The 20,636-nt window shown below is 47.3% G+C and overlaps 1 protein-coding gene across 2 annotated transcripts in view; it reads right to left on the bottom strand.

Annotated features, from left to right (window-relative positions):
• Nucleotides 1-835: 835 nt before the first annotated feature.
• Dnajc16 (DnaJ heat shock protein family (Hsp40) member C16) overlaps nucleotides 836-20,636 on the bottom strand; it is a 32,220-nt gene continuing 12,419 nt past the window's right edge. The window contains exons 5-15 of one of the 2 annotated variants that reach the window (XM_034502503.2): nucleotides 17,635-17,819; nucleotides 15,930-16,034; nucleotides 15,082-15,240; nucleotides 11,808-11,938; nucleotides 10,727-10,910; nucleotides 8,257-8,439; nucleotides 8,044-8,120; nucleotides 6,975-7,055; nucleotides 6,789-6,887; nucleotides 5,240-5,410; nucleotides 836-4,535 (exon numbers count right to left, since the gene is read on the bottom strand). In XM_034502503.2, coding sequence (XP_034358394.1) covers nucleotides 4,160-4,535; nucleotides 5,240-5,410; nucleotides 6,789-6,887; nucleotides 6,975-7,055; nucleotides 8,044-8,120; nucleotides 8,257-8,439; nucleotides 10,727-10,910; nucleotides 11,808-11,938; nucleotides 15,082-15,240; nucleotides 15,930-16,034; nucleotides 17,635-17,819 — 1,751 coding nt within the window. In that variant the 3' untranslated portion in view covers nucleotides 836-4,159. The remainder of the gene's footprint in view (nucleotides 4,536-5,239; nucleotides 5,411-6,788; nucleotides 6,888-6,974; nucleotides 7,056-8,043; nucleotides 8,121-8,256; nucleotides 8,440-10,726; nucleotides 10,911-11,807; nucleotides 11,939-15,081; nucleotides 15,241-15,929; nucleotides 16,035-17,634; nucleotides 17,820-20,636) is intronic. The other variant, XM_076933813.1, reaches the window with a different exon arrangement.

Genomic DNA, 20,636 nt, shown 5'->3' with positions numbered 1-20,636 from the left:
AGGAAGATTGCTACAAATTTGAGTCCAACTAGGGTTATACACCAAGAATGCCAGACTGTCAGAAAACCGAAACCATCATCTTGCCAGTCTATATTGCTTTAATTTTGTTCCCTTTGATAGAAGGTGGAGAACAGCCAGACAGTGGTGGCGCACGCCTTTAATCCCAGCACTTGGGAGGCACCAGGCAGATTTCTGAGTTTGAGGCCAGCCTGGTCTACAGAGTGAGTTCCAGGACAACCAAGGCTATACAGAGAAACCCTGTCTCAACGCGCCCCCCCCCCCCCCCAAAAAAAAAATGAAGGTGGAGAGCACAGGAGAAGATGATGAATAAATGAGAAAGGCCCGGGAAGTAGGGCCGTCAGGCATTCCATCTCCACAGTGCCTGTCTTCACAATGCCGCTCCTCAGAGGAGCTCATGGCAGCATCTGGTTTAGGCTATTGTGAACACATGAGAGAGAAGCAGACAGCACTTGCAGAGTACCTAGTAAAGGCATCTGCAGTGAAGCCTTCGAGCTGAGTGTGGTGGGCGCCGAGGCAGGGGAAATCTATGTGAGTCTGAGGCTAACCTGATCTATAGAGTAAGACCACATCCCTGCCCTTCACCTCAAACAAGACTGGGGTAAAGACTAAACCAAATGCTGTCAGCTGGCCCTGAGAGTCCCTCCCAACCTTCTCGGTACAACTCGGTTTGCATTATCTGCCTTTAGGCTGACAGCTCCTCAATGCCCGCCATCTCCTGTGCCTGCTGTGACTGAAAGCATATGAGTGGCATACAATTCCCATAATTATCCATGAGCAAATCATCTTGAGTACCAGAGGTGCCCCAGAGCCATCACACATTAAAATAGTTTATTTGTTTCCAGTCTGTAATATTCTTAAAATAACATTAGCTTTAGTGCTTGTTCACAATACAATAACAAAATCAAACAAAACTCAAGAGGAAAAACATAAAACATAAAAGACACAATTTGCCAAATAAATTATTTGTTCTTAGTAGTATCAAAAGTGCAAAATATCCACCTTCCTCTCAGATCTGCCTCTAGATACAGCTGTCCTTTCTAACAACTGACAGCAGATTCCATCTTGCCATCATTTTCAAGGGCACATGGACACAGACAGTATTTCATCTGCATCTTTTTCTTACTCAATGATTTACCTGTTTACTTGTTTTACGGTGCTAGGATTAAAGACCACAGTGCCTCGTATGTGCTATACAAGTATTCTAACATCCCAACCTGGCATCATTCGTTTTTGAGACACAGTCTCATAGTCCAAGCTGGTTTTACCTGTTCATGCTAAGGATGACCCTGAAGTCCTGATTTTCCTGCCTCTGCTTCCCAAGTGCTGGGATTACAGGCATGTGCCACCACATCTGGCTCCTTGCAACATTTAAGGGATTGTACCTAATCCCCCCCCCCCCCCCCATCACTGGGGATCAAACCAAGAGGCTCACATACTCCCTAGGCCAGTGCTTTACCACAGACTGAGCTTCAGCCCCAGATGGACTTCTACTTTGAAAAACCAAACCAAACCAAACCAAACCAAACCAAACCAAACCAAACCAAACCAGACCAAACCAGACCAGACCAAACCAGAGAGGCTGGGTGCTTGCTTCCAATCCCTAGCCCAAGTAAAGCAGATGGCTCAGGTCTATTTTCTTAGCAAACACATAGATGGTGGCTGCAAATGAGTAGACTGACCCTTCTGAAAACAACCAGACTGTTCTGGGTGTTGGCAGACGCCAGGGATGGATAGCAGCCTCCTGCAATGTCTCGGGCAGCCTATCAACTTGGGTTAGGCCAACCACAGGAGATCCCCAAGTAGCAGGGGAGGGCATCCCACAGACTGACTGGACTTTCACCCCAGCTATGAGCAAGCCTCACAGGCTGCCTGGGTTCCTGTGAGATGACATTCAGTAGGACGAGAGACCTTGGCATTTGGCTGAGCATAAATACAGCTCACATTTGACACAAAAATAAACAATTCATAGAAACAACATTCAGGAAGAAAGGCTTGTATCTGTCAAAGGTAGACTTGTGGTGCATACCTGTAATCCCAGTACTTGGGAGGCTGAGGCAGGAGGGCCTTGAGTTGGAGGTCAGCCTGGGCTACATAGTCAGACTCTTGTTTTAAAGCAAGCAATCAAATCAACGCTCCACAGTGTCCCTGGTAGATACCCATCCCCATCGGGTCTGCAGGGATTATGTCAATCCTGTCCCCACTCTTCTCTGCCTCCTCGAATAGAAAAACATTTTATCTTCTTGGTACAGTTTTGAGAAAAGAACAAACATCTGGGGAGTTTTTGGTTTTCAGAAATTACATGTCAAGAAATTTTACCAGCTTCAGAAAAGTAAAGACAAAAATCTATCAATGAGTTAAAACAAACTCCTAAGAGGAGCCCAGCCATAAAAATAGAGAAAGAAACCACCGTCTCTGTGTGTGATACTGGGGGTGGAACTTGGGCTGTTCTCTTGCCAGGCAAGTGTTCTACCCCAGCTCACCCTCAGCCTCCAGAAACACACTGGAGGACTGGGCACTGAGGACCCAAGACCACCTTCCCCCTTTCTAGCTGGGCCAGGCGCTGAGAGGCAGCTTCACGAATCGGCATGTACTTCTAGAGGGTTCGATGGAAGAACGAAGCCTGGCAGTGTTTTCTTTATTTTTTTTAATAAAGCTAAAGACTCTTTGAAAACTACAGAGTTCCTGGGTTCAAATAATTTATCACTTACCACTGGAGCTCAGTGTTTGAAGTAGTCAGGATCCGAGGTGCTTGGTTCAAAGCAATTACAACTGGAGAATACTCACTGAGTGAATGTCCGGTCCCTGATTTGTGCCCTTCACTTTACAAAAGGGCACTTGCTTGACAGTAGAACACACCATGTGTGACAGTTGTCCAAACTCCCCTCATGGTTTGGCTCTAAAAACAAAGGGTACACCCTTGAGCGGGCGAGCATGATCCGGCCCTGAGCCCAAGGTATGTGGAGCCAGGCAAGCTGGAGCTGATGGGTCTGATCTGGCAGCAGGAAGCAGCAAGAAGGGAAGGAGGAAACCATAAAGCAGAGACGCCAGAAGTAAGAAGCTAGCTGCCTACTGGACAGGAGTCCGGACAAGTCTCCGCTCACAGTCACAAGAGACGACTTGAAGATTCAGCTCTTTGGGGACAACAATGTTCAAAATGCAATTGTTAGAGAGGCCAGGTTCCTTGGTATGAAGACAGGCCTGGTGTTTTACTGGAGAGCAAGGCAGGAAGGGTTCCTGCACCTAGCTCTTGGTGGCTAGGAATAAGTGCTGCCATCTTAAATCTACCGGCTCTATAGCAGCCTATGTACGCTCAGAGAACAAGATCACAGGATATGGCTCCTAGTATCAAACTCTAAAATCCAGAGGCAAAAAGGCATCTGGAGGCAGGTCAGCAGCTCAGGTCCAGGGCTGGCAAGGCCCTGGCTGTGGTGTGCTGACAGGAGTGCGGTGAGGGACAGGAAGGGACAAGGGAAGCTCACGCAGAATCAACAGGTCTGTGCACCTCCAGCCAGTGCTCATCCTCCCCTCCTCTCGGTGGGGAGACCAAATGTGAATGCTGCACACTCACCCCCTGCGTACCCCTTTCTTCTCAAAACCATGGTTGGCCAACTGTTGTGGGGGATACCCCCAAAATATATTTCTCAAAGCTTGCTCCCAAAAGCACAGTCACATGGTAAAGGGCTTACAACTGGGCCTCTTTCGAGGATGGCTGTCCCGTGTTGAGAGCACGCACCTTGGCAGAGGCTAAGCAGGGGCCAGCAGGAGCCTGCTGCAAGGGGTGGGGGAGAGGTGAGTGACCCACCCCATATGACAGGCTCATGAAGATCCTGAGGTTCATCCAGGCACGGCTCAGGGTCAAGCCCTGGATTTCTCCAATGTAAGGACAGGGGGTGTGAGCATGTTATGGGGATAGCAAAGAAGGGGGGCTGGCCAGTCCATTTAAGTAGTGCAGCGTTCATTCAGGGGTAAGGAAACCCAAAGAGGAAGGTTTCCATCTAGGGATCAAACCTGCGGTGCATTTTACTCCTAGGTGACAAAGGGAAGGTCTTCTAGCCATTGCTCTAGAAGAGAAATCTACACTCGAGACTCTCTTGAAAGTCCCTGTTCCTGGGGCACGTTACAATCTGAAGTCCTTGGCTCAGTCTAGCTCGGGCCATGACGGGATGTAGAACCTCTGCAAGGAGCCTTCCAGCAGGCGCTCCATCCATAAGGACAACTTGCTCAGCTTGCCTTTCAGGGGCTTGGGCCCAAGGCCACAGGGAGGCTTCCCTCGGGAGGAGTCAGGGTCACAGGAGCCCACGGTCTCCTCATCCACTGTCTTTAGTGGCTTGAAAAGGCAGAAATACTTCTTGTGGCCATTCAGGGCCAGCACGTAGCCAGTGTAGTCTCGTTCCATAAAGTGCTTGTCATACTGGTTTGGGATTGGGGCCGCATCCTGAGCAAACTCTAGCAAGTACTCCAGCCACTCCCGGTGTTTGTCCAGAGTGAGGAAGGAGAAGTGGAGGCTGCTGCTCCTGTGGGAAGGAAGAGCAGACAGGGTTCAGGAAGGTTCCAGGAGTTTCACTGCAGGCCACTGAGGGGAACAGAGTGTCAGCACCCTAGACAGGGCTGAACAGCCAGAGAGGCTTGTGCTGGCTGCAGCCTGGTGTACAATATGACTTTCAGACAGCCAGGGCTATGCAGAGAGACACTGTCTCAAAAAACCCAAACAAACAAACATCAGCTGGGCAGTGGTGGCGCACGCCTTTAATCCCAGCACTTGGGAGGCAGAGGCAGGTGGATTTCTGAGTTCAAGGCCAGCCTGGTCTACAGAGTGAGTTCCAGGACAGCTAGGGCTACATAGAGAAACCCTGTCTCAGAAAAAAAAAAACAAAACAAACAAACAAAAAAAAACCAACCAACCAACCAACCAACCAAAACAAAAAACAAAAACAAAAAAACCCAAAACCCAAACAAACAAATGTCAAGAGAAGGCCCCAACGATGGCAATATGTCTTATGAAGGATACAGAGCACTGCTCATCTTGTGGGAAACGTGCAACAGTCTTCCAGAATCTACTCCAAGTAGAGAATCGTCTCTCTTTTTCTTTAGATACATATGACCCCCTCCTTTCTCTCTTCTCGCCCCCTCTCTTGAGCTGGAAAGTATGTGTGCATGTTATGTACACACACACACACACACACACACACACACACACACACACACACACCCTGCTTACCCAGTGAAGGTGTAGACTTCCAAAGCAAACTTCTGCAGCAGGCTTGTCTTGGTGGAGTTGGACAGGATGAGGACCACATTCATGTGGCCGGGCCTCAGGCGCACCAAATTGCTGGTGTACGTCACGTCTGTGAGTTCAGTTACCTCCACAAAGCCTTTCTTAGGAATCTTGCTGTGAAGAAATATGGACAACTTTAGACATTATCAGGATGAGGGGAGTGGAAACCAGTGGAAGCCAGGTGTGATGATAGTGAATGCCTGTAACCCTAGCATCTGGGAAGGAGAAGCAGGAGGATGAGAAGCTTAAGGCAAGCCTCAACTATGTGGTGAGTCTGAGGATAGCCTGGGCTATGGGAATAAATAAATATGCAAACTCCTCCTTAGGTCTCCAAAACAAATACAAAACCAGTGAAGCAGAATGTCCCCTGGTTTGGTCAAATCTGCCTCTCAGCACTGACTAGGGCCCACAGGCCACAGGGTAGCTGCAGGGTGGCCCCGGCCCACGGGTGGCCCCGGCCACAGTAACTCTTCTCATGCAGCTCTCTGTCTAGTGCAAAGGTAGCTGCAGATGAGAGCCATGGGGGCACAAATGCTTGGCTTGTTTTTTAACTCGGATAGGTCCCTTGCAGTTGTGAGTCATGGGGACAGGCTCCCCAGCTTCTGGCTCATGTACACCTCCCTTGTGTTTTCTTTCTCTTCCTGCTTCCATGACTGAGCTGGGACTGCAAATCACATGACACTCGGTTTACCAGTCCTGAATCTACACGTGTAGAGGGTCTTAGTGACCCCAGTCAGCAGTGCCTTTTCCCTATTCTGGATGCCTGGGCAGGGGCTGGAGACACCTCGACGGTTAAGAGTGTGGACTGAACTTCTAGGGGTCCACAACAGTCTCAGTGATCTAGGGGATCTGATATTTCTGGCCTCTGAGGGTACAAACCTACACACAGACACACACAGACATAACTAAAAACTAACAATTACAAAGACCTCAGAATGCCCGGGAAGAGAAGTGCTTTGGATGTTTGGATGCCCCTTCCCGTTTTATAACATGAGCAAGCATGCAAATGAGACATGTTGTGTGTGGGGGCAAGGAGTCAAAACACGACATTTACGTCTGCTCACACACCTCAGCCTGAAGGGGACGTCACATATACTTTGGGTACATGTGGGCTTGCTGTTGACTGTGACTCACCAATGAGGCACACAATTGTTTTCTTTAGTCTCAATACGTAGTTCTGGGCGGCCTGGAACCCTGCCTCCCAAGTACTGGGATTAAAGGCTGAGCCACCAGGACCGGCTGGCTCCGGACACTACACACGGCCTCCCACTGCCAGCCATCGTTTTACACTTCAGTGCTTTTAGAGTTGGGGGCTAAGTTGTGCTCACTGAGAGTTTTTGTCTAGCACATGTGAGGCCCTGGGTTTGATCCCCTATATTGCAGCTCCCTCCCCAAAACCAACAGCCAGAGTTTAGAGCAAGGCAAGGAGGCCTCTCTACCCATCTGAAACGCTCTACGAGGCTGAGGGCAGGGTGTGGTGTGTGGGAAGAACCTGGTGTTCTCTTTGGTGAAGCTCGGCTCAGTCTTCCCAGCCTTCTCAGGAACTTCCTCTTTGTCCGGAGGGTGTGACTCTCGCTCCTCATTTGAGTCACTAAAGCATGGAAACACAAGTTACTTTTCTTTTCTTCTCTAAACAAAAAGGGTATACATGGCATGGCAGGTTGGCCACTGGGCTCACCTGAAGGCCTGGACAATGACAGTGCCGAAGAGGATGAAGAGGGCTGAGAAGATGAGGGACAGCAATGGCATCATCTCCCGCCTGGAAGCAAAGGCAGCTGTTAGCCCATATCCACTGGATTTGGGTTTTGGTTGTCTCAGGAGGAAAAGGTCCGAAACCAAATGCCTTTCACACCAAGAAATATGATCACAAGACAGGCTGTTTCTAGGGTGAAGAAGGGGGAGGGAGAAACTGTTTCCTCAGTGTCCCAATCACAGAGACTATTCTGGGAGGTAGCTTCAGGCTGTGTCTAATACATTCTGCAGAAGATGAAGGATTTAAGTTGGATACATAGAACAATTTTCTGACACTGAGGTACTGGTTGCTACAGTCTGGAATGATCTCAATTTAACTGACTCTTCTGTGGCCAGAATGATCAGATGTGGCCCAGATGGACAGGGAGTGTCACAGACAACTTCAGGTGTCAACTGGGCACAAACTAGAGTCACCTGGAAAGAGGGAACTTAGCAGGGGAGTTGCCTCCATCAGATTGGCTTGTAAACATGTCTGTGGGAGTTTTCTTGATTACTAACTGATACAGAAGGGCCTAGCTCACTGTGGGCAGGGCCACACATGGGCAGGCAGTCCTGGGTTGTGTAAGAACAGTAGCTTAGCAAGTTAGTAAGCAGTGTTCCTCTGTGGTCTGCTTCAGCTCCTGCCTCGGCTTGTAAGCCAAAATAAACCCTTTCCTCTCCAAGTTTGTTTTGCTCACGGACAGACATATCTATCTGTGCATGCTCACACTGGACTACATGTATGAGGCCCTGTGCTGAGCGGCAGGCACAGAATGAAGAAAGGACTAGTACCAGCTCTGCTGACAGGGAGACCAGCTGGAGAGACTCTTCCCTCCCAGCAGGAAGTACCAGTCAGCAAATGGTAAAAAGCAAGGTAAAGAAAGCAGGAGTCAGTTATCAGGCCCGTGCGAACTCTCCTACTTCCAGCAGTGAGTGCACACCGAAGTCCAAACACGGCTCTTTCTAGAGCTTTGAGGATGGCTTTGACAGGGAAAAATAAAACCATAACATCCTACCAGTTACTGTGAAGCAGGGTCTCCCAGAAGTCTGAGAGGTAGTCAGAAATAGAGTAGAGCCACCGGAGGAAAAATACCTGTGGGGGGAATGGGCAGTGGTCAGGACTGAGCCCAGGAGGAGCCCACACTTCCCAATAGACAAGTCCTGTCTATCCTGCCCTGCTCCTGCCCTGCCCCTCCCGACGGCCCATCCTTCTGGACCCTGATGCTCACAGGAGCCAGTTCATCAGTCAGGTCAGGGAGCACAGCTTCTGAGGACAGAAATGCTGGATCTTTTCGCAGCTGGTCCAGATAACCCAAAAGAATGAACTTATCGCTCTCACTGCCGGTCCAGGGATCTTCCAGGGTTTTAAACACCACCCTCCCTGCTGTGTTTCGCCTTTCCAAGATGGACACCTGGGAAAAAGAAAGAATAACCATTAAGAGTCTCAAAAACAAAAGGATATAATGACACCAGTAACTCCAGCCCCCTCCCCTTTCCTGGGAGGCTGAGGTAAGAGGATCAGGAGTCTGAGTCCAGCCTGAACTTACAGAGTTCTATCTTGCATATAAAGCTGTAAACCTACAGTTGCCTGTGTTTTTTTTTTTTTTTGGAAAATGGGCAAAAGGACCTCATGAGGCCAACAGCTAAGCTGATCCATAAATGCTGCCTATGGTACTTGTAAGAGGCCTTGAGGTCGTTCTGACAAAAAGAATCATTAGTATTTAAACTCAATCTCACTGTGCTGTTGTAGGACCCTGAACGTGTCTCCATCTCACCAGCATCCCTGATTTACTGTGCAAGGAGGGACCAGGCCTAGTGCATGTTAGCCAAGCATTCTACCACTTGAACCCCACTTTCATCCCAAGAGTTAGTGTTGTTTGAGACGACCTAGGTCATTTTGTGACCTAAGTTGGCCTTAAATTCCTGGGCTCAAGAGATATTAAACTTTGGCTTTCCCAGAATAATTTAATTTCTGGTTCTTTAACAAATTTACTCATGGGCTGGAGAGCTGGCTCAGCAGTGAAGAGCACTGATTGCTCTTCCGGAGGTCCCGAGTTCAATTCCCAGCAACCACATGGTGGCTCACAGCCATCTGTAATGGGATCTGATGCCCTCTTCTGGTGAGTCTGAAGACAGTGACAGTGTACTTATATACATAAAATAGATCTAAAAGAAAAAATTAAAGAATGTATTTTTAAAAATTTTTCTTTTTGCGACACTATGTACTGCCTTTTCATTCTTGTATTTGACAATTTAATCCTTTCTACTTGTTGCTAAATATAATTGCTTTAGTCTTATGGCATGGTGGTAGCATATGTGTTCAGGTTTATAGCTGTTGTGTTTAAAGATTGAAAAATGTGGAAAACATTTTTGTACACTTAAGTCTGTATTATAATAAGCAAAAAGATTGTGTGTATGTATGTTTAATATAACATGACAGGCACGAGGACGCCTGCCTTTTAAGAGGCAGTTCCGTTAAGGGTTTTTGTTTTTAAACTCTTTTTTTTTTTTCCTTTTTTTCTTTTTAACCATCCATCCTGTGCAATATGCCGTGTAGAATATTTGTCTTAAAATTCAAGGCCACAAAAAGAAAAAAAAAAAGCAATGTTTGGGGGAAAGAGAAAAAGAAAAAAGAAAAAGAAAAAAAAATTCATGCCAGCTAATCCTGTCCGTCACTGCCTGTCAGGTTGTTGCTATATACCTTCTGTAAATAACTTTTTTTGAGAAGGAAATAAAATCAGCTGGAACTGAACCCTAAAAAAAAATGTACTCATGGAATGGGAGAAGTCGTCTTGCCCAGAGAACACTATTTGGTTGTTCAAAGCCAAACAGTCAGCCCTGAGAACAATAACAATCAATAAAAAGGCCATGCATCTGACGGAGAGTGCTCTTAGTCACTGAGCAACCTTCCCAGCTCAATTTCTGCTTGTTTTTGATACTGGGTATCATGTAGCCCAGGCTGTCCTGAAACTTCATCTTCTGCCTCTACCTCATGAGCGCTAGGACTACAGGCATATGCCACGACAACTGGCAAAAGTAACTGCTTTTATGGTGACATTCCAAAGCTTCTGTCAAAATTCTAAGTGCTTTTTTCTTCCCACAGATTTTGTGTAACAGCTTCTGACTTAATATTCCAGTTAAGAAGCCGTTGCTTTGCAGAGAGCTTTTTCTGATAACTGAATGAGACTGCAGGTCTTTTTCTTCCTTTCTGTGTGCGGAGGATGAAACCCAGGGCCTTTTGCTTTTCAGGCAAGCACTCTACCACCAAACTATAATCTTGACTCCAAAAGAAGAACCCCAGGCTTCTGGGGGAGAAGGGGTGACGACCCAGGCAGAGACCGTGAGGAAGGAAGGTTTCAGAGAACATCGCCAGTGGCCTGAGAGTTGGAGAATGGGCCTCTAGAGTTCTGTGTCACCATGCTGTCCCCAGGAAACGCTGTTGGAAAAGGCTGACATATCTCAATCTTCCCTCATGGGAAGTGGCCGAGAGGGTTCAGCTGGGATGGCATCAATGGAGGAAGAGGGACTTCCAGGAAGGTCTGGAGCCTACACCGGGGATGTAGAATTGCTTGGTGAAGGACAGAGGGAGATCTGAATAAGGTTCCACCCAGGTCTCGGAGGTTTACAGATGTCTGGACTCTGGACTCAGTATTCCCAAGACATGAGGAATGGGAATGAGGATTGGGGCCCATGGCTTACCCCTGACTTCCCTTGGAACGCTTCTATGTCCGGTAGCAAGGTGCTGGCAAATTCCTGCTGCCGGCTGCTATAGACATGCACAAACCGCACTGTGTCTTGAGTGTTTGCTAGTGCAAAGGACAGGAAGGCTTCAAAGGGCTTGCTTAGTTTGTTAGCTTCAGCTGTCAGTAAAACCACGCAGTATCTGTACACAAATAAGAGAGGAGGTCCTATAATCAGTCCTGAGGCAGGGCCAGGGCTGGTAATGGCTGCTAAGGTTAAGAGACACACTCTGTATGGTCTTTCCCAGGAGAAGTGGTTAATCTATCTCAGGGCAGGGGTGATCAAGCCTTGTTCCAAAGGGGCTGCCTTTACCAGGTCCTAAAGGAAGCCTAGCATTTATCCATTCCCTTTCCCAGACATTTACTGAGCTCTCAGACAAGACTCCCACCCTTGTTCCAGTAGAGAAGACAGACACACAGACACATACATGTGAATAGACAAGAGCTGAGGAGGGAGGGACAAAGAGAGGCTGGGGAGGGTGCAGGTCAGGAAACCACCACCTGATGTTTGCGCAGACTCATAGCTGGAGGAGAGAAGAGGGAGGAGCCACTTGGTCTGACCTGGGTTTGGAGAGACCAGAGGCAGACATGTGGAGAACTAAGTCCTGAGCAAGGGGATTCGTGAGAGCAGAGACCCACGGGACATAGTGGTGGCCTGCTTAAAAGTGGCAGTGGTAAGTAGTGAGATTTCAGCTAGATCTTACACTGTATGTGTGAACCAATCCTCTTCCCACCACACCAGGCAAGAAGTGTGGAAATGTTGGTTAACAACTCAGGTGAAGGTGGAGATGCAGCCCGGTCATGCTCAGGGGACAATCAAGATCTCAGCGAGCAAACCCAGGTAGTCACACTAGACAGCAAGTGACTGTCCTTGTTGAGCCATTTTGCTTGGCCCCCATTTATCTAGATATGGTGGCTTATGTCTAGAATTTCAGCATGTGGTCTGAAGGTACCCTGGACTAAGATACCCCACCCCATCACAGGGATTTAACTGGCCCTCAGAAAGACAGCACTCGAGAGGCAGAGCCTCGAGCTCGTACTTCCTCTGCCGGTGAGACCGCTTCACGGGGCAGAGCTCATGGAACAGCCTCTGGCTGGTGAGCCGCGATGCCAGCAGGTACTTGTTCTGGGCAATGAAGTCCTCCATGACCTGCTTCCTCAGCCCCCGAGCCTGGAGAAACACCAACAAGCACTCAGTTTTCACACTGTACGTGGGCTTACTCACGCTTATGAAGACTGTGGCTGACCCTGGCTAAAGCAACATCACCAGGCAAGAAGTGTGGAAATGTTGGTTAACAACTCAGGTGAAGGTGGAGATGCAGCCTGGTCATGCTCAGGGGACAATCAAGAGGTTTCTACTACAGGACTCTACATACCAATTTACATTCACAGTTTAAGACAATCATTTTGATTTTACACAAATATAGTTCCTCTTTGGAATCTGTATCAAACTTAAATAATTCAAAATAAATTCCAGGGCTAGGGAGATGGCTCAGTGGTAGAATGCTGGTCTAACATGCATGAAGCCCTGGGTTCAATTATTGTACCTCAAAAGACAAAACAAAACATCCAGACAATGGTAGTTTTTGTTTTTGTGAGACAGGGCCTTACTACTTAGCCTGGCTGGCCTGGACTGTCCATGTAGACCATGATGACCTCAAATTCACGAATTCACACCTGTCCCTGCCACCGGAGTGCTGTACCACCATGTTCAGCTCTCGCTGTCCTTTAGAGACAGGTGTTATGTAGCCCAGGCTGGAACCCAGCTTGTTATGTAGCCGAGGATGACCCTGGATTTCTGATCTTCCTACCTGCCTGGTGCTGGGATTTCAGGCATTTGTCACCATATCAAGTTTATGTGGTCCTAGTAGTGAATTCAGTACTTTATACACCCTAAGAGAGCACCACCACTCTGACATCCCAGCCCTCCCAAACCACTGTTTCTAAGAACAAAATGGTGGACCACAAAATTGAACACTGAATGCTCTGTTACGCTTTCATGCAGTTCAAAGGACAGACATCACATAGGAGACACAAAACTGCCATTAGCCACTGTGTCCTAAGCAAATCTTAAAGACAAAACAGATAAATGTCTGGCTGCTGAAGTGTTTGCAAAGCTGCTGGATGATACAAAGTCAATATTTGAGAAGCAAATGTATTCCATAAATCATCAGGGAGCATCTAGCAGAAGATGCTGTCTCACAAGTCCGAAGGAGGGTGAGCCGACGGATAAGGCCCTGGGCCAGTGGGTGATTCAGTGGATGAGGGTGTTTGCCAACAAGCATTCGGTCTCAGTTTGATTCTCCAAACCCATAGAGAGGAAGAGCTGACTTCCCCAGTGACCTCTACACAAACATGAATGTGTAGATACATACAAGTAAGTATAAATTTCAAAACAGCTTATAATTAAAAAAAAATCTATTTATTTTATGTATGAATATACTGTAGCTGTCTTCAGCCACACCAGAAGAGGGCATCAGAGCCAATTACAGATGGTTGTGAGCCACCATGTGGTTGCTGGAAATTGAACTCAGGACCTCTGGAGGAGCAGACAGTGCTCTTAACCACTGAGCCATCTCTCCAGTCCCAAGATTACAATTTTTAAAAACCAACCATTCACTGATATACTCACAACCTTCCAAACTCCATTTCCTGACTACTACCTCTTGGTAGTAAGTGACCAGATGTCATAGTGAACTCATTATGTTAGTTAAGAATGTCCTTGAACTTCCTTCTTGCTTCTGCATCCTGAGTGCTGGGATCACAGGCCTGCACTGTGTTGCGCCTCCAGCCTGGGGCCCTGTGCCTGCCAGGCCAAAGCCTAACAAATCAGCCCCCAAGACAGCCTCCTCCTAACGCCTCCTTAGCCAGCTTTGAATTCTCAATATTCTCAGCCTTCACAGTGCTGAGTTTATAAACGCTGTCACTGAGTCCAGTGACCACCTGCCTCTCCCAGGCTGTCCTCTGTCCACCTGGGGCCTTCTCCACTAGCACTGCTGTAGGCAGCTCTAACTCAGCAGGCTGTTCTTGTTCCCTGTCAGCCATTGCCCTGTTTGGATCTGCCCCACACAATGCCCTTCCCAACTTCCAGGCTCAGACACCCTATTCTTCATGCTGAACATGCCTAGCACAGTGGGTAGAGACTGTCTTTTGTCTTTCCTTCCTTGACTGAACCACTGTAGGGTACCCTAACTCTGGATGTCTCAGGAAATACCATATTCACTACATAGCAGTCAGGCAACGAAATGTTTATAAAGTGTATTATTCTTACTTATAAAAAATTATGTTATGTGTGTGTAGGTATGCATAGGGGAGTGTAGGCAAACACAAGGTCCAGAAAACTGTCAGATCCCCTGGAACTGGAGTTAGAGGTGGTTGTGAGCTGCCCAGCATAGGGGCAGGGAACTGAACTTGGGAACTTTGGGAACTCTGGAAGAGCAGTAATGTCTTTTAACTGCTGAGCCATGTCTCCAGCCCCCAAATAAAGCACTTAATAAAACTTATTGTAGCTTCACTTAAGGGTCAAGGACTAGTGGTCATGGTGGCACACACCGTTAGTCCCAGCACTCAGGAGGCAGAGGCAGGCGGATCTCTGGGAGTTTCTGGTTAGCTTGGTTTATATAGTGAGTGAGACCTTGTGTAAAAAACAAACTCAAACGGTCAACAAATAACTCTTTTCTCAAACCCAGAGTCTCCTGCCTTGGCCTTCAAAGTATTGGAATTCCAGGTGTGTGGCATCTGAGACAAATTTTGTTTTTTAAGCAAAACATTACTGTGTCAGATTAAAAAAACCAACACAATTTAGTGCATCAGTAAGAAGAAATGCCAAGTGAGTCTCTCCCTATACTCAGCTGTTTTGTTCAATATCCCCCCCACCCCATCTATCTCTATCTCTCTCTCTCTCTCTCTCTCTCTCTCTCTCTCTCTCTCTCTCTCTCTCTCTCTCTCTCTCTCTCTCTCTCCCTCCCTCTCTCTGTCTCTCTCATTCATGAGTGTGCATGTTTGTGTCTGAGTACACTCAGGTCAAGGATGACCTGCTTCAGTTGGCCTTCTTCTTCCACGTGGGTCCCAGAAATGGAACTCATGGGTCAGGGGTCAGGGGTCAGGGGTCAGGCTAAGCAGCAAGCACTTTCACCCACTGAGCCATCTTGGTTCCTCCCTCTTTTTCCTTCCTTGTCATTTGAGACAGAGTCTCGTCCAGTGTAGGCGGACCACAGACTCATGTTTACCTCAGCATGACCTTGAACTCCTGACCCTTTACAGTTCAGGTCTGCTGCTTATTTCTGTGAAGGCTGCCTGAGGTGACTCACGTACCTGGATCATGTCAGCAGGCTTGTTGATGTGCTCTTTGAAGATCAGCATGGTGGGGGCATAGATGTTGATGTTGTACTGCCTGGTCACCTCTTCCATTCCTCTCAAGCCGACGTACACATATCCAAATGACACATAATCTTTGTATGCAAAAGCTGTCAACTGTGAGGGCAGACGGGCAGAAGTGAAGTGGACAGCCTGGCATCCAGCTTACAGACCAAGTGGGACCCAGTAATGTCAAAGGCTGGGATGAGCTGTCAGCTTAGGAGCCCACGAGGCTGCCTTCCCCCAAACATCGACCCCAGGAGTTCTAATGGCATTCTATGCACAAAAACTGAGCAAGGGTAAACACAGCTCATTTTTTTTTCAAGAGATAAAACAAAACAATCATTAGCCAGAAACTTTGCCTGGGTCCGTGTGTGTCCTTGTGTGTGTGTGTCCACGTCCATCCCAGCAGTAAACTACCACAGGCAGAGTAGCCTTTTCTCAAACACTCGCAACTAAAATGGTTCAGCCTTTTTCAGATTTTGGAATATTAGCATTTCCATAATGAAGTATTCTTGGGGACAGGACCAAATTTAAACATAAAATCTGTATGTTTCACATACACCTTATCCGCAATATGAGGGTAACTGTGCACATTTTAGTGTTCCTATATGACCTGTCACATGAGGTCAGGGGTGGACTCTCCTGATGTGGCGAGGCACTGATGGTCAAGATTTTTCTGATTTGGGATTTTTAAATTAAAGATGCTCAAATATGTAATTATACCAAAGGTAAGCAGGCTATGGGCTCTGGCACAGAGCTAGCACCCACCGGGAAAACGGGAAGCTGCTCCACAGATGTGTTACCTTGTACAGCAGTGGCGCTGCCGGCGTCTGGCCAAACAGGAGGGCGTGTGGCTTATTCTCCTGCTGCCAGCCAGAGAGGAACCGCACATAATTTTTATTTGTGACCTTAAATTGGAAATAGGTTAGTTGCAATATTTAATTTTAAAAAACAATGTATTCATTTTATTCTGTGCATGAATATTTTGCCTGCGTGTATGTATGCTCACTACACATATGTCTGGTGCTCACAAAGGTCAGATGAGAGAATCAAATTCCCTGGAACCAGAGCTACGATGGTTGGGAACTGCCATATGGGTGCTGGGAACTGAACCCAGGCCTTCTGGAAGAGTAGCCAGTGTTCTTAACTGCTGAGGCATCTCTTCAGTCATGATATTTAATTCTTGACAACTGTATTATACTTCTGTCAGGAGATAAATTAAGTATGTATAAAGAGGCTGTTTGTAAACCTCAAAAGTGCATACAATTAATATTTTTGCCTTTTTTGAGAAAGGGTCTTTTTAGTGCTGGCTGGACTGGAACTTGCTAAGTAGACCAGGCTTGCCTGACCTCACAGAGATCTGCCAGCCTTGGGGGCTAGTCTGTCTTAATTTGACAAAGCCATTAGAAGAATGTCAACAACAGATGTCCTCTGTTTATAAACTCTTAAAGATTAAATTATCACTCGGCACATGAGAAACCTTGACTATATTATAAAGTCACTCTTCAGTTGCCTCTTTCTTGTTTGTTTTGGAAGAAGCACTAGGGACGGAATCCAGGGCATCTCCAAGCATAAGCGCCACCATCAGCCCCCAGAGTGCAGTTCCACAGAAGGCACGCAGCACTCGCCCTATAAACACGGCCTAAGTGGTGCCGGAGAGATGTTTAGTGGGTAAGGGTGTGGGCTGCTCTTACCCAAGAGGACCCAAGTCTTCAACAGCGACAACATTGCATTATCTGTGTTGTGTATATGTACAGGTCCATGAGCTATGCATGCATGTGTGAGTCAGAGGACAACTTTCAGGAGCTGGTTCTCCATCCACCACGTGGGTGCTGGGAAATGGCAGTCTGGTGGTCAGGCTTGGCAGCAAGCGTCTCTACCTTCTGAGCCAGCTCACCAGCCCCAATAAGCTTTTACTTTTTGTTTTGTTTTTAAGACAAATTCTCTCTACGTAGCCATCTGTCCTGGAACGCTCTACATGGTCCTGGCTAACCTTGAACCCACAGAGATGCACTTTCCTCTGCTCCTGATTGCGGGGATGAAAGGTGTGCATCACCATGACCGCTCCTCACTCAGCTTCCAAAGTTCCAGAAATAATATCTGCTTACTGAATCTGAAGGGTTTGGTAGATATGATTATACTTACTTAGTTCATACTTAAAAATGTAAAATCCAAATGTAATTGATTTTTCTCAATGTAATCTGATTTCATATTTTAAAAGGACAAATTTATGCCTATGAGCAAATGCATGAGCCATAAATTCTACCACGTGATCTAACTTGTTGTTTAGTAAACAGGACTGTGGCTTCAGATGAGGTTCTGTGACATCTAGAACCTGTGAGTGGTTCTTAACGGCAGTGAGGTCTCTCCAACTCTGTATCCTGCTTTGGCGGCCAGCCTCCTCAGGCTTCTCGAAGTACTTGGTGTAATGAAATGGTAGTGTCTTGGCTGCTCAGAGAGAGGATAGGGAGGTTCCAGCTGGCAGCCCTACTCTCAGGGGACACTCACCTTCTCCACTAAGTTTCCTGGAAGAAGACTCTCTACAAACTGCCGTAGGTTCTCATGGACCACTGCGTTGTGGAAGAAGGAGATTTTCCCGTTGATGATCCCTAGGATGGAGGGGGTGCTGTGTGCTCCCAGGTGATGAGCCAGGCGTCTTTCGTACCCAGCATGGACAACACCAATCCCCACTCCTGCAAAGCAAGGAAGAACTCCGTGAAGCCTCTGAGCCTCGGGCAGGAAGGAATGCTGACAAGTCCTTTGGAGTGGAAAATGAAACCCAACTGGGTTGGAATCAGTATTTTTTCTAATAGCTTGTTTAGCTTTCTTGCACTGTTAGAGTTCTCCGTTGGCCAGTTTTCTATAGAACAACCTGGTAATATGTAAAACGATTTGCAAACCTGAATATCTCTTAAGCCTATTTCCTAATTTTGGGAGCAGGTCATGAGGAAATCAGAAAGAAAAAAAAAGGGTGGGGAGAGCCAGAGAGATGGCACAATGGGTAAATGAGCTTGCTGTCACACCTGAGGTCCATCCCTGGGACTTTCAAGATATAAAAGAGAGAACTGACTCTGACAGGTTGTCCTCTGACCTTTGTACACTTTCTTGTGTACACACACACACACACACACACACACACACACACACAAAGTAAGTAAGTAAATGCAAAAAAGAGACAGCAATCTGCACACCATGCTCCTAACCATGTCAAACATGTATGAATAACCCAAGAGGCCAGTAACTCCGTGCCAGTATCCCGCCCAGCACCACAGCCTGTGACTTATCACACAAGAAAGTCACATCTCACCCTGGGAACACATCTCCCTTTTATATATATTACTTTATTGACATACTGAAAAATATAAATGTTGGACAAAGGAGATGGCTCAGTGGGTAAATGTGCTTGCTGTACAAGATGGATCACTGGGTTTGACCCCTGGATCTCATGGGAATGTGGAAGAGAATCAACTCTACACAGTTGTCCGCTGACCTGCACATGCTTGCTGTTATATGTGGATCCCCTCCAACAACCTACACACAATAAAATAAAATACAATTTTGGGGGGCTGGAGAGATGGTTAAGTGTTAAGAGCACTGGCTCCGCTGGGATCAAAGTTCAACTGCCAGCATCACGTGGTGACTCACCGCTGTCTCTAAGTCCATTCCTGGAGGAGCAGACATCCATCCTCCCTGGCCTTCTCAGGCACCAGGCATACACGTGGTGCAGAGATGTACCTGCTGGACTAGGCATGATGGCACACACCTTTAATCCCAGCACTAGGAGGCAGAGGTAAGCAGAGCTCAGTGAGTTTGAGGCCAGCCTGGTCTATATATCAAGTTCCATGCCAGTCAAGGCTACATAGAGAAACTCCGTGTCTTAGTCACTGTGCAATTGCTGTGAAGAGACACCAGGACTACAGCAACTCATAAAAGAAAGTATTCAGTTGGGGCTTGCTTACAGTTTCAGAGGTTTAGTCCATTGTAATCACCGCAGGTTCATGGGAGCAGCAGACAGACAGAGTGCAGAAGTGGCTGAGAGTTTTACATTGGAGTATGGAGGCAGCAGGAAGAGAGAGCCACTGGGCCTGGCTTGGGCTTTTGAAACCTTCACCCCTAGTGACAGACCTCTTCCAACAAAACCACAGCTACTCTAACAAGGCCATACCTAATTCTTCTCAAGGTCTGACACTCTCTCATGACTAAGCATTTAAATCTATATAAGCCTATGGGTGGTATTCTTACTCAAACCACCACAACCTGTTTCAAACAATAAAACCCAGACATACGTTCAGGCAAAATACCCATTCACATAATTTAAAAGAACTCTAAAAATACAGTAGTTCTCTTTTCTTTTACTTTCTCTTCTTCCTCTTCCTCCTCTTCTACTTTCTTTTTGTTGAGACAGGGCCTCACTTTACAACCTTAGCTGGTGGACCAAGCTGGCCTCAAACTGATAAAGCTCTACCTGCCTTTGCCTCCTGAGGTCGGGGACTAAAAGTATGTGCCATCAGCATAGCTACAAATTCTTTACAAAGTACAAGAAGGGGCTAGGAGATGGCCTAGGTATCCTCGAGTACAAGCATGGCAGAACCAAGAGAGACCTTGTCTTAAAACTAGGTGTGAAACAAGAACTGAGCCCCTAAATTGGTTCTCTGACCTCCACACAGTGCTTTGGCATTCCACAGACACATGATATACACAGTTTATAAGTGGACACACCCCACTCCAGTCAGCACCATTCAAGAGCCCACCCATGTACACACGATATACACAGTTTATAAGTGGACACACCCCACTCCAGTCAGCACCATTCAAGGCCCACATACGGCAGGGCTCTGTGGGTAGCGTGGGATCCATCTGCTCACTCCTTGTCTGTGTACGCACGAGGACACATGCAATAAAGTAGGAGGCCTGGCGTTCTTCTCACTTGATACTTGTTTCACTGAATACTGGGTCCTCTCTTGTTCTCTCATTTAACTGGTATGTCTGCAGGGCTAGCTACTACCCTAGGTGCAAGATTAACAGCCAATATGGAGAATGTGGTGGTATCCGGTAGGCTTGAAAGTGTCAAGCTCCTGCCACTGAACTCCTAGCCTCCTCCCACAGAAGCTCCAGTGTTGCCTTTGTCCTTCCAAATATGGCAGCTCCATTCCTCCCATTACGCAGTCCAAACGACAGACAGCCCCTCTCCTTCGTCCCTCACACCCACGTACAATCTGCTAGCAAGCCTCCTGGTTCTCTTCAGAAGATGCCAGTGCAGCAGCAGCTTTGACCTCTCTCAGAGTCCTCCTCATCTTCCTTCTCCACCCATCTCACTATGTAGCCAAGGATAACCCTGAACACCTGATCCTCTTGCTTCTGGCTCCCCAGGTTCCTGGATCACACATAGGGGTGCACCTCAGCACACAGCTTCTTCATCTTCTTGGCTGGCTACTGGCAGTGGCCTCCTAAGTGGTCTTTCCTGTTGCAGTCTGTTCTTTACATAGGACCAGATTGTTCCTTCTAAATGA

The sequence above is a fragment of the Arvicanthis niloticus genome, chromosome 5 (genome assembly GCF_011762505.2).
Source record: "Arvicanthis niloticus isolate mArvNil1 chromosome 5, mArvNil1.pat.X, whole genome shotgun sequence".
Taxonomy (NCBI): Eukaryota; Metazoa; Chordata; class Mammalia; order Rodentia; family Muridae; genus Arvicanthis; species Arvicanthis niloticus.
The sequence above is the reverse complement of the archived record's forward strand: the minus strand, read 5'-3'. Positions and strand labels throughout refer to the sequence as shown.